At 31.3% G+C, this 25,080-nt stretch overlaps 1 protein-coding gene and 1 long non-coding RNA gene across 4 annotated transcripts in view; one reads left to right on the forward strand and one right to left on the reverse strand.

Moving 5' to 3' along the window:
• Positions 1 to 772: 772 nt before the first annotated feature.
• Positions 773 to 15,974, forward strand: LOC139485161 (uncharacterized). Its single transcript, XR_011655265.1, has 3 exons — positions 773 to 845; positions 7,024 to 7,228; positions 15,790 to 15,974. It is a non-coding gene; the product is annotated as an uncharacterized lncRNA (long non-coding RNA).
• LOC139485160 (leucine-rich repeat-containing protein 74B-like) overlaps positions 7,620 to 25,080 on the reverse strand; it is a 44,348-nt gene continuing 26,887 nt past the window's right edge. For 2 of the 3 annotated variants that reach the window (XM_071269384.1, XM_071269385.1), the window contains exons 6-15: positions 22,870 to 22,963; positions 22,313 to 22,362; positions 21,654 to 21,735; positions 20,834 to 20,919; positions 20,053 to 20,247; positions 19,630 to 19,725; positions 18,853 to 19,122; positions 17,712 to 17,797; positions 16,427 to 16,580; positions 7,620 to 8,078 (exon numbers count right to left, since the gene is read on the reverse strand). In XM_071269384.1, the coding sequence (XP_071125485.1) occupies positions 7,731 to 8,078; positions 16,427 to 16,580; positions 17,712 to 17,797; positions 18,853 to 19,122; positions 19,630 to 19,725; positions 20,053 to 20,247; positions 20,834 to 20,919; positions 21,654 to 21,735; positions 22,313 to 22,362; positions 22,870 to 22,963 (1,461 nt within the window). In that variant the 3' untranslated portion in view covers positions 7,620 to 7,730. Of the gene's footprint in view, positions 8,079 to 16,090; positions 16,581 to 17,711; positions 17,798 to 18,852; positions 19,123 to 19,629; positions 19,726 to 20,052; positions 20,248 to 20,833; positions 20,920 to 21,653; positions 21,736 to 22,312; positions 22,363 to 22,869; positions 22,964 to 25,080 lie in introns of those variants that run through there. The other variant, XM_071269386.1, reaches the window with a different exon arrangement.

Raw genomic sequence — 25,080 nt, forward strand, 5'->3', positions numbered from 1 at the left:
TTCGAAGAAGATAACGTGCGAAGAGCGTGATCATAGTTAAAAGTCACATTAGTTTCCTGTCAGCTAATATTTTCAACTCTTTTAAAAATTTAAAAGGGTCAGTGTAAGTCTCTCTTGCAATTGGTGGAATGCGCATAGTGGCCATCTAAAACTTGAAGTGAGACGAGAGTTTTTATCGATCAGTATTGAAGGCCTCAATGTGACTTTGAAATGGAAAAAAACGGCAATAATTTATACGCGTTTTTCTTTGCTTTTATGTTTGTGTATGCTGTGCGTGTTCTGATTCTATGTCACGAATGGGTACCACATATTCCTTATTTTAATTTTCTGTTATAGATATACAATGTAATTTGGATATCGGGGATATTTATTGTTTAAATATGCTTTGAAATAACTGTCACTCAAGACCAACAGGCTAACGGAACAATTCGAAATATGGTGGCGAGTTACCCCAAATCCATGGAGTAACTCGCCACATAAGATGTGAAAAGTCATAATACTATTGAATATATTTAACAAACAATTACTATTGGTATAAAAAAAAAAGATGTAGTATGATTGCCAATGAGACAAAATGTCCCGAAATTACAATGTAAAACAATTCAAACGAGGAAACTATAACGGCCTTATTTATGTAGACAACCACTGAATTACAGGCTCCTGACTTGGGACAGGCACAAACATACAGAATGTGGCGAGGTTAGACATGTTTGCTTGAGCCCAACCTTCCCATGACAGCGTTTGGTGTTTGAATAACACTGTATACACTTTTAAGAGTATCAGACGACAACGTTTCACGAATGTTGCGAGGGGAAGATGCAGTAGCTTGAATAGTTCATATGGTGGTGAATTAACCCCAGGTTTCCATAAACAAAATTTTTAAACGTAATGTGATTATGAGTATGAAAAATGACTGCAGGGAATGTCATAATTAGATAGATAATATACTAAGTAATACTGATTACAGAAATGTAAGATGTTCATAAAATTGAGAATGGAAATGGGGAATGTGTCAAAGATACAACAACCCTACCAAAGAGCAGACAACAGCCGAAAGTCACCAAATGGTCTTCAATGCAGCGGGAAACTCCCGCTCCCGGGGGTGTGCTTCAGCTAGCATCTAAACAAATATGTATACTAGTTCAGTGATAATGGACGTCATACTAAACTCCAAAATATACACAAGAAACTAACATTAAAAATCATGCAAGACTAACAAAGGTCAGAGGCTCTAGACTTGGAACTGGCGCAAAAATGCGCCGGGGTTAAACAATTTTTTTTTATATACCCCCCCCCCTAATACCTCTAGCCAGTGTAGAAAAAAACAAACATTCTTTTTGTAATAAAGAAATGTTATAATCAAGTGTCCTCATTATGTACAGTGTTCGTCCGTATTAACAATCAGTCATACCGATAGACCAATTTTGCGATGCCTACGAATTAGATATTCTCGTCATAAAATTACATCAAATATTAACAACTGTATGATAAGCAATCAATAATCAGTCAAACAATCCAAACATATTTAAGGCGCATAACTTATTTATAGGTTTTAGAAATATATAAATAAATTATGAAAAAATTATTGTAAAATAAAATAAATTGAAAAAAAATTTGTTGTGTTGTGTTGCGGAGTTCTGGGAATCTTATGCGGCTAAGTGGTGATTAGAACCACAAAGACCATAAATAAGGTGGTGTCATTGAAAATTTCATGGTCCGGTAATTGCTGATTTTTTTTCAATCAATTATTTCCATATATATAGGTTTTACACGATTGGGACAATTTGCACTATGATTATATGATTCAAAAACAAACGACAACCACTGAATTACAGGCTCCTTATATCATGTTCTCAGATATCATATCTCTGATGGCAACTCCCAATTTAAAAAAATCACGAAAAATTGAACCTATTATGTGTTGCTCTCCTTACTATAAAATGTATCCAAAATCAAAGATGTGGAACATATTCTATCATAATCATTTGGTAACTAATGCAATTAGTGTCTCTTTCATGCCTGTCTTGAACATAAAAACTAAACTAAATATAAAATAAACAATACTCCTAATGCTCCGGTTGGTTGTCATCGTGCAACACAGTTAACAACACATATAGGAAAATCATAGAACTACATTTATCATAAAACACTGTCAAACATCCAAACATACTATCCACACTCATCTGTGTCCACACTTGTATGATTCAAAACAAATGTTTGATATGCATTGTAACCATGAGCTAAACTATAAACCAGACAGCCTAAACAAAACATCAAATCCGTGAAAAACTTTTGCTGGAAACCATGCAGGACCACAACAACTCTCATAACTGGCGGATCTAAATAAGTGTGTGCTGTCTGAACCGACGGAACACCGGTTTCAGAGAATTCCGGTGATGTGTTTACTGAGTTACATATTCAACTCTTTGTTTCAAAAAATGGTAGAAAACTGAATCTTTTTGAACATTTGCCAATATTTCCTAGAGCTTCGTACCTGTTAAGCCTGGGTGATTGATTGTTGTTTGCTAAACGTCCAGCCGCAGTATAATCGGTATACATATGGGGAATAACATATATGGGGAATAATATATAAAGTTATAATCAATGATACAGCAACTAAAAGACATCTAGAGGGCAATGATATTAAATTAATTATATTAATTATGAACATCAATTAAGTCAAGTCTTTACCTGAAATGAGAAGTAACGTTTTATTTCATACATGTACTAATAATAAGTGAAGAGACCAGAGAATTCTAAATGGTCATCCCGTTTGATTGTTTTTCACTTAGTCTAGTATTTTTTTGGGCCCTTTATTCATGTAGTTGCTGTTTTGTGTGAGCCAAGAGTCCGTGTTGAAGACCGTTTACTTCTATAAATTGTGACTTGGGTGGAGATTTGTCTCATTGGTACTCATATCATATCTTTTTATATCTAGTCAATTCATCGATAAATGTTACACGGTCATCCATGCAAGTTCTGGCTACTTTAAAGGGAAGAAAAGAATCATCATAGGTATTATATAAGTATTGATTAATACAAAACCCCTTACATAATTATAGTTTGGATACATAATTTATAGGTTATTCTGTAGCTCTTGTCTATATCAATAAATGACATATATAGCGTTACTTAGAAGTAGACTTCCCTTGCCGGCTTTCTCATATTTCTCATTACTCGACAGAATTATTGAAAGATTGTAGCAATTATAAACAATTGTATTATGAAAAGGAAAAAAAAATACAACTTGAGTTATTGGAACGGAAATCAATATAATTAATATCAAAATAAAAGGATATTAAATAAAATTCTCTTGTGGGATCATTTATCATTAAATAGACACATGCGATATCTTAAAGTCGAGTAAAAGTCGTTTAGACTCTAGAGGTCAAAGTCCGATCAAGTATAGAGAATGGAAGGCAGATCATCATCAGAAACGCTGCATGTGAAAGATCTTTAAAGAATACGTTTGTAAATACAAAAATGCGATAAAGCAGAAGAACACGCAGCGAATAAAATTTTAAAACCTTATTGGTACAGTTAAGTTACAAACCAAGACCCACAGTTAAATAAGTAGAGGGATATAAATGTTAATTAGACACCAACTTATCAGCATTTAAACAGAGGACATCTACAGTGAGAACATACAGTTCTCAACAATAGACAAAATATACGAAAAATCCAGCTATAAATCGCTACCTTTAAAGGAGAGAAAAAAATAATAAAAAGTTAAACAAAATCATTTACAATGTCCTAGTCCAGTCCTGGACTCAGTGACAAAAAAAAATCTGAAAATTAGTCACTGAGGTCAGAGCTGGACTAAAAATGTCAAACCTGAAGACAGGCACATTTCAATGCGGTGGAGTAGATGTTTTATTTGATCTCAGCCACCACTTGTACCACGATAATTGGAATAACAAAAAGTGCATACAATAATGTAAAAGAAAGACGATTAATCCAGGAAACGTTTTGTTTGATAATACCATAAGCGGAAATGTAGTCTACAGAATAGAGTAATTGGCATTGCCAACGAAGACATTGTAGAGTTGACTCAAAAGAACCGTGTACAGGATAAGCAACTACTATTATCATGAATGTGCTTTGTGCTTCAAAATAAACATCCTTTTACAATTAGTGATTACATTTTGTTTATTTTCACTGAAGGAGTTTCGCAGTTATTTTTAATAAATGACTCCGAAGCCGCGAAATGACCCGCTAACAACATGCTTGATAATGGTAAAATAGATTCTCACGTAGAGCAACAAAAATAAGGACAATAAAACTATAAGGATAAAATTGAGAATGGAAATGGGGAATGTGTCAAAGAGACAACAACCCGACCAAATAAAAAACAACAGCAGAGGGTCACCAACAGGTCTTCAATGTAGCGAGAAATTCCCGCACCCGGAGGCGTCCCTCAGCTGGCCCCCAAACAAATATATACTAGTCCAGTGATAATGAACGCCATACTAATTTCCAAATTGTACACAAGAAACTAAAATTAAAATAATACAAGACTAACAAAGGCTAGAGGCTCCTGACGTGGGACAGGCGCAAAAATGCGGCGGGGTTAAACATGTTTGTGAGATCTCAACCCTCCCCCTATACCTCTAACCAATGTAGAAAAGTAAACGCATAACAATACGCACATTAAAATTCAGTTCAAGAGAAGTCCGAGTCTGATGTCAGAAGATGTAACCAAAGAAAATAAACAAAATGACAATAATACATAAATAACAACAGACTACTAGCAGTTAACTGACATGCCAGCTCCAGACTTCAATTAAACTGACTAAAAGATTATGATTTCATCATATGAACATCAGGCACAATCCTTCCCGTTAGGGGTTTAGTATCATACCATCATAACATATATGAGAAGAACATAACCCGTGTCATGCCACCAACACCAATTCAGTCAAAACAAGCCAATACATATACTCGATGTTTTGGGCTTCGCTTGATAGATGGCGGAGGGTTACTAGTGTTCGTATTCGTGTCAAATTCTCTCTTGCACAATCGTAAATTACTTGCTTAAAAGATTAAAATGTGTTTCCAAGCATTGTGTCATCAATGTATTTCTGTATCAAATAAATATAAGAATGTAAAAAAACAATGTCCAAAATAGTAAATATTATTGGAATGGCACTACCTACCTCTTGTATGTAAGTTTCCCCGATAGATAATAAGATGATTTGCTGAATAATACATTTGGTACAACACATAGGATACAGATAATCAAATAAATATCGGATTATTTACTACACAAAGTTTGTATTATTGGGTATATAGATCAAATGCTATTTATAGAGGAAATACACAATAGCTCTATTATATTCAATACTATTAATTTATAATGTAATCGATACCATCTTACTTTGGTCGGGTTTCTGCTTCCGTTTTATTATCTCTAGTTACAAACAATTATGTGTATGGTAAGTAACTGTCAATTTCATATATTTTCATTTAAAACATAATGTCCATAAATGGGGCATAATAAATGGGGCATAAAAATCGAAAGTTCGTGTATATCTATAGATATTCAATTAGAAGATTCTGAATTTTAGGGTGGACAAATTTAAGAAAAAAATCAAACCAATGCTATAAAAACAACCGTACACTGACTACAAGGAACAAATAGCCATCAGGAGTTAAAGGATCTCGTTTAATTGGCACTGGATGTTTATAACACTGTGCATGCTATGCCTATTCGAAACATGTCTGTCCTTGATTCATCTTACTGCCAACCGTTTAGATATGAAATATAAACATGCTAGCTTTTATTTTCTTCACGTGTTTCATATTTTAAAGGAAACAAAGAAAAAATTATCTACAAAGCATTTTGAAAAAATGGATAGTAAAATAAACATCAATTGATGTCACTACATGATGTTCCTATGTAATGGTCATATTAATCGTACGATATAAATGCTCTATAACGACCATGAATGGTAACTAGTTTGATTTGAGTCAAATCATCTACGGAACAACATTTATTTGTGAGGGGATTAGTTTTTTACGAGCCTCGTATTCAAGAAATAATTTGTATTTAAAACTACTAGAAGTAAAACGGAGTCTTATCTTATGAATATCTGAAACTTGGTTATTTTGCATGTTGTCAAATTAGATTTCCCCAAGAAACTTTGTTCAGAATATTTGGCATAAAGTTGTATATGTTGTAACTTATTTGATGTCAAAGAGCACATTTTTCAAAAGCATTGGGTTTTTTCTCATAAATTTGTCCATCCTTAAATTCAGAATCGTCAAATTGAGTATCTATAAATAATGGACATTAGATTTTTTTCACTCTTACTTTGATAATTGTCTTCTTCAGCATTTGTTTGAATTTCTTATTCGATCATGCAATTTTTTTTTTATTCTTCTATTAAAACGATTGATTTTCAAAACTTCTTTCGTCCATTTTCATGCTAAAAAAAACCTAAAATAAAACAGGACACTTCCAAAATAACACATTTTGCTGTATTATTAGCTCATTCTACTGACGAAGTTCTTGACTTGACAAGGTGCATTTGTGGTGTGACAACTAAACTCAATCGTGTACGTGCCGTGCGCATGACTTTAAGTCCCATATAGTTTACCCATCAATGGATCGATTCCGGTTCTGATAGTTAATCTGTCCTCAAGATAACATTGTATGGTTTTTTTTAACAGTTCATATATGTACGTCTCAATTTTCAAATAACTCCTGTGACTGTTCTAACAGTTGAAAACCTCCTATGCCAAATGACTTCTGACAGTAAATTTGTTTTATTTATATCGATTCTAATAAAGGAGTACAGCCAGTAACCATTTTATACGGCCGGATAAAGAGTTTTTTAGGCTTTTTTGTTGGAGTATATGATATGTGTATGTTTTGCCTAATGTATAATTTTTGAAAGTTTGATAAGAAATATTATATTATATATCCATCTTTTTCATATATTAGCCTGAAACAGGAATATATTTCATTCTTATCAATTTTCTAGAATGTTGTCACCTTTTCAAATTGTTTTATAATTTCAGACGTGACGCTGCACTTTCCCATTAAAATATTGAATGACAAGTAAAGAATATGATTTGAAAAATATTTGTGGGTAAGGGGTGGCGCCACGCTTCATTTTTCAGAAAACTACTTAAAATCAGATTTATACAAAATTGACGCATATTTATGTCGTCACAAGTACATCAAGGACATTCATGAAAATCTTCTTCAAAAACACTTAATCAGGTAAATATATGTATTGATAAAATATTCATAACATTATGACAGTTAAATGTTTCATATTTCAGGGCGAAAATTATGAGACAGTTGAACCAACTCCTATTGTGCTTTAAAATATTTTTTATTTGGCTTTCCAAACTTTTTGTTTTGTCGCCAGGATCATGAGCATGCTAAATCTTATTGATTCAGCATACTTGAATTAGGTAATTCATAGAAGAAGGTTAAGATGCCTTTTTCAGAATTATTATAAAAAATAATTTGCTATTGAAAATGAAGTGGCCTTGTTTCAATGCTATTTTCTGTCTTCTTATATTCTTACGTGGTCATTGCATGGAATAAGCTTGTCTCTAAAATGTTTTCTCATTGTAGCAATATCTGTAATCTAAACAAAAGATAAAAAGGCTCTTTTTTTTTTTGGATATGTACATGTACACCATTTTATTATAAACATTACTTTCTTTGATATTCAATATATTATGCAATTTACAGTAGTGCGTTTTATTTTTCACTATGCAACAGGAACTTCTTTAGGCATATTTGCTGAAGTGTGTCGTTCCGAAAATGTTACATTTTTGTTTAGTGATGACGATGGTCTCTTGGTCACATTTAAAACGGGTCTATAATTAGAACCCCTTCTTGAAGTTGTTGGTCGTCTTGAATTTGCACTCCTTAACGGCGTAGATATGTCCCTCGAAGTTTCTCTGATAGGTGTATGAACCCTGGTTGAAACAGACGATGTTGGTCTTGAGTTCACATTACTCGAATCTGCCTCGATACGTTGAGTTACTGCGACTGAAAATCGTCGAGGACTGTTCAACATTCTATTTGCAGCTGCAAGGGAAAGCTTTCTCTTCGCCTAAAAAAAGAAATTCCTTCATTATATATCTTTAAATTAGAATGTTTGAATTCAACTATGACAGTAATATAAGGAGAGACATGTCATAATTATAACTTCCTTGAATACAGACAATATGCAATGAACAATTATAGTATTTAAAGTCTACAAATATGTAAACCGAACATATACTATGTCTGGACCAGTATTTTGGCCTGCAAAAACTTCCGATAACATGTGTGATAACTGATCTTTCATTAAAATCATAGAAGCTCCGAAAGCTACGAAAATAAGTAAATTTTCCAACTAAAAGCAAACAGGCATCGCACCGTCTGTAATGCAGATGTTGAAATTGCAAACACCCTATCATCCAACATTACCAAGCTGTATCCAATAGTTATCAAAGGAACCAAGATTATAATTTAGTACGCCAGACGCGCGTTTCGTCTACATGTGACTTATCAGTGATGCTCAAATATATTAAATCATTCCCCTTCATTGAAGACATTGAAATAAAAAAAACTTAATGACTATTGTAAAATTTAAGATTTTGACAAAAATGAAGTGGCTTTCACATCAGATGTACAATTTGCTTAAACTGTACTATTTAAAATTACCAGACTCCCTTGTGTAGAAGTCAAGTTAAGTTTGGCGTACATTTGTATTCATTTGTAAGATGAGTGTTGTAAAATAACTAACAATCTCTGATTGAAGCCATGACAATCTTGACGACAGTTTTTTGTGCATTGTTGTCTAACAGAGGCGAAAAGAAATACGGAATGACGGATAAATATACAAGCAATTACTAGACATACAAATACATGCACCGACTTATGTATAGTTCCAACAGAAGATATTTGCTGTGACGTTTACTTATCTACAAAATATTGCTTTGATTTAAGCGCCGACATTAAAACGCACATTTAAATAAATAGAAAAATTGACACTTTCAGTCTATATCTATATTACAGTTTCAATACACTTCATAACAACAGCAACAGTTAATGATATCTAATGTCAATTGTTACCTAATCAAAACTCTACATAGCTAATAACTTTAAATTCATCAAAATTACCAGGCTTATAACTCGGTTTGTCCATTTCGTATACACAAGTAAACACTGGCGCTCGAACCAAAGTAGTTGTAAGGCCAAATAATAAGATAAACGAAATTAAAAAGCATGAAAGATTGTTACATATACGGTTTATGGAACCTATCATTTGGGGAAACTAGACCTGAGGGTATCGATCAATTCAACAGCCAACTTAAAACTAATGAAGTAAGCTGGTGATTCTCTCGGAGACGAATGGGTTAGGTTAAAAAACAATCTTTTTCTATAATTGATAATATAGTTTATCATTGCTTTGTTTGTATTATGTTTTTGTTGCCAGTCATATTAACGTTTAAAGCATATAATTTGCTACTCATGTACTATTAAAATTCATAGTATGTCCCTTAAACACTTTTGGTAAGCCCAATGATTCAGACTGAAAAAATGTTAAGATCTGAAAATACTAGTTTATCATCAACACATTATTAATTTTGTCTGTTCGAAGACAGGAACCTCATTAGAAGTTGTCTTCTGTAATATCTTAATGTTGTCTTTTTTGTCATTCAAACAAATATTTCATTGCTGGAATACTTTTGATAGTCTAAGCAAATCAATGCACACCACATTAAATTTAAGAGGTTTAAGCAAACAATATTGACACGTGCATCTGTCTATTTTTTCAAAAAAACTTATCGTAGATACCAGGATAGAAGTTTAGTATTTGCACCATACGCGCGTTTCGTCTAATTCATTGATGCTCGAATAAAAAATAAAAAAGGCCAGATAAAGAACGAATTTCAAGAGCATTGAGGTCCAAAAATTCTTAAACGTGTGTTGACATCTATACGTATTTATATGGTATATGTGTGTGTCGTTTTTGTGTTGCGTTTATATCGATGTTTACTACTCATCAATTATTTTCAATTATAAGAATGAAACAAAAAAATCCCAGTAACTAATCATTATACGGTTATCAACCAAATATTAGCTTAATATCTACAAAAAAGGAGGCTGGATTATTCTATTAAGACAACATATCATTACCGTTGTTGATTTTTATATGAAAGTTTGTCTTACGGTGGTTATAGGTACAAAACAAAGTCATCTTAATTATAGGTATGTTCTTATCGATCAAGTAAAAAATAATGTCGACCGGGCGTCTATATTAATTTTTCAGTGTCAATAGTTGCAAATGTTTGGTCTACATGTTTACATGAATAATCAATGTGACACAAGGATGAGATTTATAGATCATATCATGTAAATGGAAATAGATTACAATTAAGCCACACAAGAACTATATTCTCTTAAAAAAGTGTTTTTATTATCTTGTTCAGTTTCTTTTTCATAGCACACATTTCTTTCCATTTATAATCCTTGCAAAATTTGTATATTTTGCATGAACTTTAGCTTGAAAAATGTACGTTGTGAATTCCCCTACCGTAGCTGATATTCTTTCTCAAAGAACTGAATCTAAACATTTGGTATAATATAGAAATTTGTGTTGACCTGGAGTTCGATCTTATTACTAGTTTTTAATTACAAAAATATAATAAGATTGTTAGGCGTTTATGATGAAACGCTTTATACTTAATTTAAGTAGGCTATAACATTTTGTGAAGCATATTGTTTTGGCTCATGACATTAAAAATCTAGTTTTTAATTATAATATGTTAAACTTCAAAATAATCTTCCTGACTACATACTCCGTTTCCCTTCATGGTGTTTTTGACATCCTACATTTTCGTGTGTGAAAATCGTTACTGCTGTTATTACATATCTTTATACTTTTATTGATCTTCAAATGCGGAACTAAATAACTAAATACGTATATGGAAATGATTCAGTGAAAACATTCTTGTTATGTAAAGGAATATACTTCAGATAACACATTGATTATTATTATCCTTTTCTTAAAATCCGTTACATATGATACTAAGTCTTGTGTTGTTGTAACAAATATAACACGAAGTTATCTTTCTTTGAACTTTTAACTACTGCCATAACTTTCGAGGTCATAATTTTGAGTCGAACTATTATAAGCCTATACTGTCGTTGCAACCGGTTTTATTCCATTTGGGAGTTTGATAAGTTTTGACTTTTCAAATAGTTTAGCCTCGAACAATGAGAAGTCATTAATTACCGGAATGCGCATCTGATGCAGATAAATTGGTACTGTTGATGTTCTAATAATCAATTAACGCTACTAGTATTTGACCATCGATAAACTACTGTCGCCTTTATTCATTTGATATTTTTGAATATAAAGGTTATTTACATGCTTTTATTTATATTTCACAGTGCTTTTAAAATCTGTTTAAGGATAGAACCCATGCCGTGTACTTATTGATGGCACGTTTGATTACACAGCAATAAAGTTTTGCTGTTCTACAATACAGTGTAACTCTTCGAGAAATTTTAGTTCTCAAGTCAGGAAAACATGTGAACTAATTCTCAAATATTTCCCAAATAGCCGATACACAACCACAAAATGTGTAGGACCTTTGTATACTATTTGAGGGATTTTAAAGCTGTAGTTAGTTTTGATATAAGACAGGTAAGCAATTGCAATATGTGTGCAGTCTTTCTTTGAACGTTCATGCACGGATCGATGTTGAAACCTGTGGGAGGATTGAAGTTATAAATAGGACAGTTTATTTTCTAAATTTTGTTATAAATGATCAAGTATCCAAGTTTGGAAAATTAGGAGAATTTAATCAAACAATCATATAATAAAAGGTGCACAACTTCAACATATATGCATCCTATCCGTGAAATATCAGGTATCTTGGCTGATTACTGCCAAGGGAGTAAATAACAAAAATGGTACACTCCTTCTTACCCCTATTGAAATTATTAAGTCTGAAAAAAGATTGAAACTTCCTCAAACATAAAAAAAAACAAGAATGTGTCCCCAGTACACGGATGCCCCACTCGCACTATCTTATAATTATGTTGGCATTAGAGGAATAGAAATAGGTGTAAGTATGTATCCCAACAAAAGTGCATACCTATCGAAACAATCATAATAATTAAAAAGATAGGTAAATTTAGCTAAATCTAGTTCATGTTTGTCAAGTTGTTGAAAGTAATTTGTTTGCTGTTACTGCTTGAACAAATATGTATTCTCTTAAATGATTAATTGAAAAGTATTACATCACAAAGTCAACATGTGCATAGTGTTAGGAATTCCAGTTTGCACAAATTCTACAATAGACTCTTTAGACTTTGATATTTCTTTTCAATATTTCTATAGTTGAGAGTGCTGTAATATGCTCCCATATCATGCATATGACTCGAAGGAATTTCTTGAAATTTTGTATATCATAATGAATTCTAAGGTGTTTGTTATGTTCGCAACAAATCGATATTCTTGTTACCCTAATATATCATTATATGGATTTTCTTAAAACTTTGTAGAGTTGTGGATGATATTTTCATACTTTCATAAAGTTGAATTAATTGTTTAATACAAAAAATTTCATTAGTTCATATTAACTGATAAAATATTTAAGAAGATATGGAATAACATTAATCTGTTATATCTTTTTTTTGTAGTTTGAGATAATTCATTTGCATTTAACTAAAATTTCTTTAATATTTCTATAATGACAGTTTATACAAATCTCCATTACAAAAATATCTTTTGTTTTAGATAGAATGAATTAGAAATGTTTGAATTTCTTTATTTCTTTAAAAAACATAATAATTTTAACCCTAAAATCTACTAGTTGTCTATCAAAAAGTGATAAAATATTGCAATTTTATCAAGTTAATAGCTAATTATGTTTAACAGTTTAATATTTATAAAAACATTTAAATAGTCATAAAAACGCCTATTGTTATTATATAAACATCTATTGAAATATTTGTGTTGGCATTCAAGGAATAGGTAACATATCAAATGTTGGCCTTCGAGGAAGACACTCATTAAAAACTTTAATTTGGCATTAAAACAAGAAAGATCATATCATAAGGAACATGTGAACTAAGTGTCAAGTTGATTGGAATTCAACTTCGTCAAAAAACTACCTTGACCAAAAACTTTAAACGGAAGCGGGACAGACGGACGGACGAACGAACGGACGCACAGACCAGAAAACATAATGACCCTCTACTATCGTAGATGGGGCATAAAAAGCCGGCGCACAACTTAATTATGTGTGCAACCTACAGGTTCAGAGATCTGGTTGAAAGTTTAAATGAAAGAGAGTTAATTACACAAACCTGGTACCAGTTGTTCTTAATTTTGCTTAAAAATAAGTAAGTTCCGTAGTAGTGGGAAAAAAAGAAAATGCTCAATGAATTTCATGACAGATGCACAATTTTAATAAGGGTTTGTTGTCAGTGTATATAATACTACAAAAATGTTTATACTTTTTGATGATTCGATCATTATCATACGTTAAATAAGTAAAGACAACTTGGTTTACAGAAAATATACGAGCAACTAAACAACACCACATTATCCTAGAAAACTCGCTGTAGTTCATTAAATGAAATAATTGATACAGTAAACGGATATTGGCGGGACTGAGGAGATAAAAATGGAAATAAGGGACGAATTTTGAAAAAGAAATACTTTATGGCAGAATTTGAATTTTAATTTCAAATTTATCTACCTAAATTGAAATATCAAAAGGGAGTATGTCGTCATACATTGTTTTTGGTAAAAACACATATCCAAAAGGTTTGAATATTAAGTAGTACTTACAATTTCTCATGGTAAATGAACACCAGTCAGTTCTTATTTCTTGCTCATTCGAAGGGTTTATGTTTTAGCGTGATAATTCAAAACAGTGAAAAACTCGTTTGTGTTAAGTGTTAAAAGTTAAATCAAACACCACAAAAGTTAATACATCTAAAAGTCAACAAAATGCTTTCGATTGTGTAGACATGTGTCTGAACTAAACGATTAGTTTTAAATTGGCATTTAAATTACGAATACTCTTAACAGAAACTATTGAAAGAGCTGGCAGCATGAGGATTACTTGTATCACTCCAACGTCACATAAACACCATTGAATTCGTATTGTATCAAAAATCTCCTTTTAGCAAGACATGCTGTATTAAACATGACACCATGCATCTTACTGAACTAACTTAGTTTTGACAACGATTTTCACATCCAAACTATTGACATTTTCAACTTACTGGGGTAGAATATGTGAAAATTTAGTTTTATTTCATTAGTTTGAAACAAAAATGTAAATTGTAAATATACTGATATTACTACTGTTGATCCGTAAAATACTGCAAAACATTTTGTCGTTCTTCGTGGTACCTTATCGGTACACATGCTCGTATATTTAAACAAATAGGTCGTAAAGTTATTGCAAACTACTAAATCATGCATTCATATAACGAGAACATACATATCTTTGGCACTTTGGGATGCAAAAAAATTTTTTTTCTTCAAATATTTCAAGTAGTTCATGCAGTGACATGTCAGTGAATCACGACATGCAAATGGCAAAACCGGACATGAATAAGGAACATACAATGAGATGTTTTAGCACTGATTTAAAAATAAAACAATACTCTGGTCTTATAAACAGATTTCTTTTAGTAAATTAAACTTTTATTTAACATTTCCTTACTTTATCGGTTATCATGGTTAGTGCACTTTGCACATAAACATTTCATAATGTGTAATTCATAATTATCAAATCGGTAGCAGCGCCAAAACCAACGCCTGATACACATATCTTAAATCGTATGTAAAACCGTGACAAATGTGCGTGTGCATAAAATGTATAAATCATTAATTACCCAATGTTGATTTCATTTTTCAAATTTTGCTTGGGCCTACAATTACAATCAATTACAACAAATTACAATCCTTGTTATGCATAAACACTGTGTTTTGGGAATACAGATTCCAATCAAAGGAGTATAGTATTTTGACACAAACTGGTGACAACATTAAATTTGAACTTCTAGCTTTTAATATATCGCCAAAACAATTTACGGGACTCAGTTAAGTGGTTTTAACTTTTGATCCTTTCGAAGAAAATTTGATTGGGGTAAACTACTGTAATGTTATGGACAGCACATCCAGGAATAGCATGTTTTGATACATTAGATTACTATAAACTACAGTAAATTTGGTGGAAACCCACTCTGTGGGAATGGCAATAAGTTGCTACGAATCGTGTATAGTAATTCTATAAATAAGCTTAGTGGTTATTTTTTTATAAAAGCTATCAGATTTTGTAATGAAAAACTTGTGTAAAGCAACGCCTGTAACCTGCATATGTGTTCCTGTTATATCTCTCTCAGCTTAATAATTGTGAATCTCTAAACTTACTGTATGGAACTACCCTTGTACATTTATTCAATGCAATAACGACTTATATGTTGTATAGACCTGTACTAAACGTACCTTTATGTTCCATAGGGCTATGTTTATGTTTTGGTATACATATGTTTGTAGATACCAGTTGGTATGTCTACATGCACGCTCTTGCAAATTGTTATTCATACTTCAGAAAAGGCTTATAATGTTTGAAAACAAGTGTGTACATAAGATAGCTATTTAAGATACAACAGTTTTAAGATGAATTAACTTATCTTAGATGCTGTGCGCTTAATATTTTGTGTTTTTTTCAAAACAATCATGTATAACTAAAACGAAGTGAAATATATAAGGCTACTAAAACTGTTGTTCTTTATTGTAGTTCTCATATTGTGAAAGAGGAGAAACATATCCCGTTACCACAATCTAAAGAAGAGTTAAGTTATAAATGGTATTGGAGTGTATTATACAGAAGAATTGGTGAGATTGAACAGATTGTTTCTTGACATGCATATGTATAAAAGATGTGTGCTACAGATTAAACATGCTTCTCTGTATAAATATTTGTATGTTAATTAAGTCATTCCAAATACCAAGTTTTTGAGATACTTACAATACAATAACGTCACTTTAGCCATACACTTACTTTGCATATTATATTCACTAAAGTTCTCTTGACAAAATAAGATATTTCACTTTTATTTTTATCTAAATGAACAGTAACATAACAGTTAATAAATAATAACAGTAAAATATAAATCATTGTGTATACAAGACTTCTTCTACCCCTGAATCTTGAACTATAACGAACATTATTATATTGCACTAAATGAAAAGCAAAATGTAAACAGCACATGCAATAGTGAAAAGGAAGCAGTGAAAATTAGTTCTTGTGCTCATCCCTTACGACCAGTGATGTCTGCAAATTTAGGTTTTGATATAGCAAACGTTTTATTTTTTGAAACAACTTTATCACGTGATGCATTATCAGCAGCCTTATCGGCAAGCTTGGTACTCGCCTTTTCCTTGTTTGTTTTATTGCGTTTTTCGATGATTTCTCGAAGAATTTTTCTTAGACCTACAAGGCCTTCATCTTCTTTTTTCTTCGATTTTGCTCTAGTTGTACGTTGCGTAATTTGTCTGGACACTTCTCTATGGACCGTCATGAACTCCCTAAAAAGTCAAAGTCAGCAAAATCATAGCAATTATTTATATGCAAAACGTATATATTTTTTTTGCGTTTTTTTTTCTATTCCTCTTCCTTAATTCTTCGTGATTATACCAGTATAATAGGGTCTGGATCTTGGAATTTAAGTAATTTCTAATTGCTTATGTCATTTTCTCTATATTTAAAAGTTTGGTCCAATATTCTCTGTTCTTCATATTGCAGACAAATTTTTACTTTCTACTCTTTCTTTCTAAAACCATTTTTTCTCTACTCTTTTTTTTTTTTGTCCCATTTTCTCTTATATATAAAATCTATCCAGACCCCAATAAAAGTATTTTCATACTACTTCTACAAACAAACAGGAATGAGTGGTTTATGTCAATAAACCAACCAATCATGCAAAATACTAAAGAAGATATGTTATATCATAGAAGTGTTATATTGTACTTCCAAGGTTATATCTAACTGATGTTAAATACATTTATTCCACTTAGTTAATTAACATGGATGTTATAGAATATGGAATGCAATACATACAATACGATGCTAACGATGTATAACGCTAATATAAATATATACGAGTCGGGGGGAAAAGAAAGATAGAATGCTTCTAGAAAGTAAGATTACATAAAAAGTTTTTAAGATCATGATAAATAATTTATAGACTTCTTATTTATTGTACTATGTATACTTACGGAAGATCTAAAAGAAACATTTTATCTGGCTTGATGTCCAGTCATTACTTCTTGTGGGAAAATTATTAATTTTGAAGACAGTATTTCATATATAGGATAACTTCCCTTTAAATTATTTTGATCGGACATTGTGTGCCGTGTCTGTGTATTATCTATCTCAACTGCATCTCACATCAGTAGTATAGATAATACAAATGAATGAGAAAAAAAAAGAACTGATGAAATTGTCCACAATTTTCCTTTCATAGCCATGCATACATACAGTTTTACCCAACGATTTATTTCATGTATATAAATTGTCGTTTTTTGCAATCTCAGTAAAGTTCACTTTACCGTCAGACAAAAAACGAAGACTGAGATTGTTTACTTTATTTGGTAGGCGACACAACTTATTTTAAATTTGAAAAAAAAATGTTATCCTAATTTTAGTCGACTACTTACTCAAGATCAACATATCCGTCTTTCTTTAGATCTATCTTTTGCATAACAAGATCCAAATGATGTTCCGTCAGTGGGATCCCTAAAGTCTAAAAATTAAAATATCAATAGTAAACATTTTAGGTCAAATAATGTTCTATGTTTTACTACCACATAACTGTTAAAATTAATAATGAATGCAGAAATTGTAACTTAAACAAAATTCTCAAAAATATGTCACGTATATTTTCCCTATAATATGAAATGGTATGTTCTCCTCAATAACAATTAATGTTTATCATTGTAAATAAAATATGAGTATATATCAAGCTCATTATTATGTAACGTATAGAAAATCTCAATAATATGTTATGTAAATATCATTCCCAACAACGTGTAGCATGTACATCATTCCTAGTTAAATGTCACTTAAATAAAATATGAGTATATATCAAGCTCATTATTATGTAACGTATAGAAAATCTCAATAATATGTTATGTAAATATCATTCCCAACAACGTGTAGCATGTACATCATTCCTAGTTAAATGTCACTTAAATAAAATATGAGTATATATCAAGCTCATTATTATGTAACGTATAGAAAATCTCAATAATATGTTATGTAAATATCCTTCACAACAACGTGTAGCATGTACATCATTCCTAGTTAAATGTTACTTAAATATTATAATTCCCAATAATATATAACGTGTTTATCATTCCTTAAATAAAATATTTGCAACATATATATATCATTCTCAATACTATGTAAGGTAAATGTCAATATACAACCTCAACAATATGAAACACACTTTAAAAAAACAGCTACGCGTGTTATTAGTGTGCTTCACATTTTTTATGTTATTTTTTTTTATAGACAAAAAAACATTCGTTAAATAAAATGTTACGTTTATATCATTCCTAAAATACATGCAACGTAAAAAGCACTACCTTTTATATGTAACGTATATATCATTCCCAATAAAATGTAATGCATACCTTTCCCAATAAAATGAATTATATCATTCTCAATATTATGATCAAATGTTGATGTCGAACATTTTCTTTTGTTGAATAGTTTCCTATATTTAGAACATTTAATAAAAAACAAAGAAAGTTAAGAAAATCGATGATATTAGGACCAAAATTCTAGTCAACATACCGCTACTCCATCCCGGAAATTGCTTTTACTCAATTTTTCCCGACTATTCGAATCCAGATATTGAAAAAAATCTATTAATCTTAAATTGTCAATGCGCATGTATTCCACTAGCACCATAACTGGATCGAATCGGTTCAAATCATGAGGGTCATGATCCTTCTCTGTTACAGCATTACCACCAGCAATTCTTTCCCCGTGAGTTACCCGTATAGATTTTGATTCCTTAAGCTCCTTCATCAATTCCAGGAACTGGTCGTCAATGGATATATCCTTTATAAATATAAAAGGAGAATTATACAATTTGGTAAGCAGTTGAAAGATGTTTTGTTTTAACAGTTACACTTTATTTATTCAGAATATGTACATATTAAAAAGTTGACAAGTTTGATATATAGATATATATATATATATGTGTATTTTTTATTGAATACGGTAAATTTGGATATCATTGTGAGGTTGTTACGACCCGATGGGTACCGTAATACAAACAATTCGAATTATGATATCGGATACATATATATTTTGAGATTTTCTCTAAATAGCAATATATGTAATTTTTCTTGAATTTTGATTGGTTATGTCAAAATCGCAAAAATAAATGCTCGCAAAAATTTCTGAATTTACAGTAGTTGAACTGGTACATGTTAAAAGATACATATATTGTTTTGACAGATTAATACAGATTAAATTGAGAATGGAAATGGGGAATGTGTAAAAGAGACAACAACCCGACCACAGAACAGACAACAGCAGAAGGTCACCAATAGGTCTACATACCTCCAACTGAATACTTTCTAGTCGTGAGTGTTTAGACATCTGGATTGCTTTTATAACAGCTTTAGCGCCTTCTGTCGTTATAGGATTTCTTCCCATCTGAAATGTTTAAATATAAAAAAAATATTATCCATTTTTTTAATAGAAAACAAAAATGCTGCACATGCAATACATTCGAATGAATAGCCCATTTTGTAAAAGTGATTCGTATTAATGTACCACTGAGCAATATCTGTCGTACCAAAAGGCACGAGAGTAACTCAAATTAACTTTGAAATCTCTATTAACTTATTTGCTTTTATATAATGATTTTTATTACCCTTTAGTCCAATGCATTGTCATTTGACGTTTTACTTATTTTCCAAATGAATTTTTCGAATTTTTACACATATTTCTAGAAATTATATATTACATAGCCATACAAACCTGGAAATATCGGATTCCTTTATTTTGAACTAATCCATGAAGTAGAAAACGTAAAGACGTCATATCAATTCGGTTACTGGAAACGTTCAGGTCCGCTAAGTTTGTATTTTTCTTTAGAGATTGTGCTAGCTCTATGCATCCTTCTTTCCCTAAACCATTCCACGACAAATTCAAACCCCATAACGTGTTGTTGTCCTGAGAGAGTATAAAAATGTCAATACAGTAATAAGACGGAAAGGTACTTAGGTTGATGAACAAATACATTAAAAGGCAAGTAAAACTAAACCTTTCTCAGTATTGCATGAACTTAAATTTTGAAAATCTCAAATCATTACTTAGTGTTTCGTTTTGTTATGAGCAGAATGAAAAAATTTATAAAAGTTACAACATAAAAAAATGTGCAAGTCAAAGAGTAAAACCACAAAATATATTCTAGAAATGTTCTAGTTATCTTTGGTTATTTATGTCGTAGAATTGCTGTCACATTGGTGTTTGCTCCATAACAGAATCTACCAAACGTATGATATTAAAGCCAGCTAAGAAAATTACCAATACAAAATTAGTTGTTTTGATCATACAGCTGAGATTTTGAAATTTTTAGGTAAAAAAGTACCCATACTTGTTGCATATTTCAGAAAAGTCTTCAAAAAAAAAGAATTTTCATATTCTAATTATGGAAGTGCTTAAATAATTCAATACTTGTATGAACGGCTTTAAGTTATCATCAAAGGAGTGCTGATAAGATGACCTATAATTCAATTAAAGGAAAATGTCAACCTACCGCAAGAGCTTTGCATATTGATTTAGCTGTGTCTTTTCGAATCTGATTCCACTGTAAATCTAATACTCTTAACGTTGTGTTTGTAGCTGAAACAAAATATAATGATTTTGAATACATAATTTGAGTATTATTATAATTAAAGCTTACATTTGTTGAAATTGAACAAAGAATGGTTGTTCGATGTAGGAGAACGCATAAGGGTGTTTGGTGGCCTTTGCGTTCACACATGATTATGTTGACTTATATTTCTTCGATGTAATATTAATCATTTATCCTATTGCAGAATGTAACTACAATCTTTGTTGTTCATTGTGTCATTAGATTGGTGTCTCTTTACATATCACCTCATTTTATTCATACATTTGTGTTTGTAATGAAGTTATCAAAACAAAGGATTACTGTAGCATTGAATAAAACACAAAGTTATGAATTAACACATACAAAGAGAGACAAAAGGTATCTCTTTTAATATTTCTTATAAAAGAAAAAGACAACAGTAGTTTACCGGTGTTGTTTGTTTGCTGTTCCATTAATGCCAGTCATTGTGCCCAACATCTTTATAATCATTTATAAATTACTGTTTATCTATGTACATGTATAATTAAGTTGATGTTATTTTTCGTTTTTTCGATACTATCTTTCAATGTCAGGCTAACATTTTCTTAGAATTCGGGCGATGTAGGGCTTAACCAATTGCTTAGACACCTCTCTATGTTTTTTACCGTTTATATCGACCTATATATATCTTTCTTATGTTACTTTTGTCGTTGGGTTGCCGTCTCATTGACGTATACCAAACTCTACTGTTTTTCATACTTACAAATTAATTTAGCCAACATATTTCCTCCTTCAAATCCTAACGAGTTATGCCCGAGGTGTATTTCTTCTAATGTAGGTACATTCTGAATTAAACAATGAACCAATGAGCAATCTACATATAATAATAAACCAAATAAATTAGCATTTGTTTATGAAAATAAAATGCTTTTTGTTTTATCTGTAAATATAGTTCGTCTGCAGCTGTCTAGTTTTGTGTAAAAATTGAAAACACCGTCTGTATAAAGGAACGCTACGTACTAAATTATAATCCTGGTACCTTTGATAACTATTTACAACCAAATATTTGAAAGCCAATTACAGATGTACAAGTATTAACACAGTTAAAGAACTGATGATTTCATTGTAGGCTGACAGTCCACCAGCAACAGTATCAACCCAGTGATGTGTTAAATGAAAAACATGCTTCTAAGCGTCAAAATTGTTATACCCGCTGCCAAAATAATCCATCTAAAACATCTTTTTAAATTGTGTAAATGTATATAACTTACAATGGAAACGGGGAATGTGTCAAAGAGACAACAACTCGACCAATGAGCAGTATGCTTTTCTTGTATGCTAGTAAGGAGTTTGAGTCATGTTCAAATTATATTTGTTGTTAGCTTATAAGATATGTATTATAAATTATTGATACGTACTTACTTCTATTATACTTATGATGTGTTCCATCTCTGTGTGTTCTATTTTATTATCTGAAATAAATTCACGAATGACTTGCTAATAAAAGTAATTAAAAGCATTTAAGGTTAAGTCTTTAATGATTTTATCTGTACTTGGGTATTGTTTTTGGAGTATTTCATCGTGGTTCATCTCCTTTTGTCGTTATGCATTTTAAAGTTACACTGTTCAATTTAATCAACATGTTCACCGAGCCGGTTAAAAAAATAATTTTGAGCAGAATTTGCGACAGCACTTCTTCATTAGTGCACAGGGTATCAGTTACGTATACATGATTACATGACGCTCTAATTGGCTCAAAATACTAAAACAAAACACAGAAACAAAACAAACAAAATGATCAGAATTATAAGATTAACAAAAACAGAGGTTTTTGTCATGAATTCTATTCTCCATTCTCATCTACAATGTTGGATGTGCACATCGACTAAGCTTAAAGTAAGCGATATCGGCTCTTTATAGCCTCTTGTTTCTGTTCTTTAACATTCATATAATGATAATAAAGTGACACAATTATTTACCTTCAAGACGTAATACTCGTAGAGTTTTGTTGTTTTTAATTAAATCGGCTAAAGCCTCTAGTCCGTCTTTCCCTGGTATAGTACCACTCAAATTCTAAAAATAAAAAAAGAACAATTACATTGGTGATGTATAAATGAATTAAATTATACATCAAATTTTCGAACTACATGATTATATGTTAAAACAAAAGAAGTCCTTTTCAACACGAATGTTGTTCTAGAGGACAATTAATGTTGCATGCATAGAATCTTCTCCACATTGATATCCGAGAAACCAAACCTAATGAAAACAGTAAATTGTAATTTACAACAGGAAATTAAATTGATCAAAAATATATTTGTACGAATAGAATTTGCAGGTTAATTGAAACCATAATAACCTAAATTAAAAATAATAATGTTGGAGACAATTACATTTGTCAAACAGAACTGATGTCTTTCTTTCTCAAACAGTACATTTCTTCGCGAAAAACAATAAACTTATTTATTCATGACCGACAGAGACCTTTACAAGCACTTCATATACAAAAACAAACAAAAAAAGATGGGACTTTTAAGAAAAAAAGTCTCGGAGGAGTCATAAACTCGTTTACTGCATAGCTAATGTGCTTCTAGTCCTTATTTGCGCGAAATGTTTTGCTCAATATCTACATGACCCTGTTGATCTCATACAAATAAAGAATTGTGTTTTTCAAACTTAAACGCTGATATAGGGCAAGTCTATCACTGTTGATTTGACGCCAAGCACTGGAGATGTCTATTCCAGCTGTTGATCTAACGTTTGAGCACTAGAGATGCAAAGTTCAGAACTTGATAAAATTATGTAAGTGTAGTGCTGTAGATATAAATATCGGCGCTGAAGATGTATAGTCCAGCGCTGTTGGTCTAAAGCCATTTTACAGACAAAAAAAGATATGGTATAAGTGCCAATGAGACAACCATCAATTCAAGTCACAATTTATAAAAGTAAACCATTATAGGTCTAGGTACAGTCTTCGACACGGAGCCTTGACACACACCGAAAAGCAAGCTATAAAGGGTGCCCAAATATTACTAGTGTAAAACCATTCAAACGGGAAAACCAACGGTCTAATCTATATAAAATAAAAACAAGAAACGAGACACACTTATGAACCACATCAGTAAACGACAACTACTGAATATCAAATTTTCTGACTTAGTACAGGTGCAAACAATTGAGGGGTTTAAAGGTTTTAACGGTACCAAACATTCACCCTTATCTGAACATAGAAAGACACACTATAAAATATCAATTGAAATGGCTAAACTCAATCAAACGACATATTAACACAAGTGGACATACACTAATCGAATAAATTTGATCTATGATACAATATAAATACAAAATCAATAAAATAAGGGATGAATAATTAAAGTGACAATATTATACCGCTTTGAAATGTGAACCAATTACAGAAAAACAAAAAATAAGTATATAAAACATTTTCAACTGTTTTTATCAATTTTAGGTAGCATATGCCTTAACTTTAATGACTTAACTTTAACTGAAGTGCAAAACGATAGGTAACCCATTGCAAAGCAGGTTTATAATCGGATTCCAAAAGCTTTAATTTTAGTTGTGTCTGCTGTTAAAAGACAAAAGTATAAAAATCAATAATAGTGTTCTAAGATTTTTATCGGTTTACAAACAACACCTAATTCATGCGATTATTAAAGAATATATTGATTACAAATAAAATTAATCATCGAATGCCATTTTTATTTCCGTTCACCGTGTTAATTATTTCAATAATCAATGTATATTACCTCATTTAAGAAACAGTATATTTGATATAAAAATATAGACTTGCTGGTCTACATAACAGCATCAAGGTCACAATGTAAAGAAAAATAGTGATAAAGCCTGACAGAACTACATGTTAACACACAAAAAAATGTAGGATTAGCGAAACGTTCCTTTCACGTTCAATAACATTTGCAGCAATTATTTAAGGGTCTGAAGGTGGTATATTGCTAGGCAAAATTGCTGACATCATCAAATGTGTGTTCAAATTTTCAGCCTTTCACTCCAGTCTCATATCTTGCCAACTGTTTTGAAATACTTGCCTTTAGACAGTAGGTGCAAGCAACATTCAATCAAATAACAAATCAACCACAGTGTTAGCAGATGTCACGAACACAACATTTCATAATGAAGAATTCAAAAGTTCATTTGAAAATTTGTTTATC

The sequence above is a fragment of the Mytilus edulis genome, chromosome 8 (genome assembly GCF_963676685.1).
Source record: "Mytilus edulis chromosome 8, xbMytEdul2.2, whole genome shotgun sequence".
Lineage (NCBI taxonomy): Eukaryota > Metazoa > Mollusca > Bivalvia > Mytilida > Mytilidae > Mytilus > Mytilus edulis.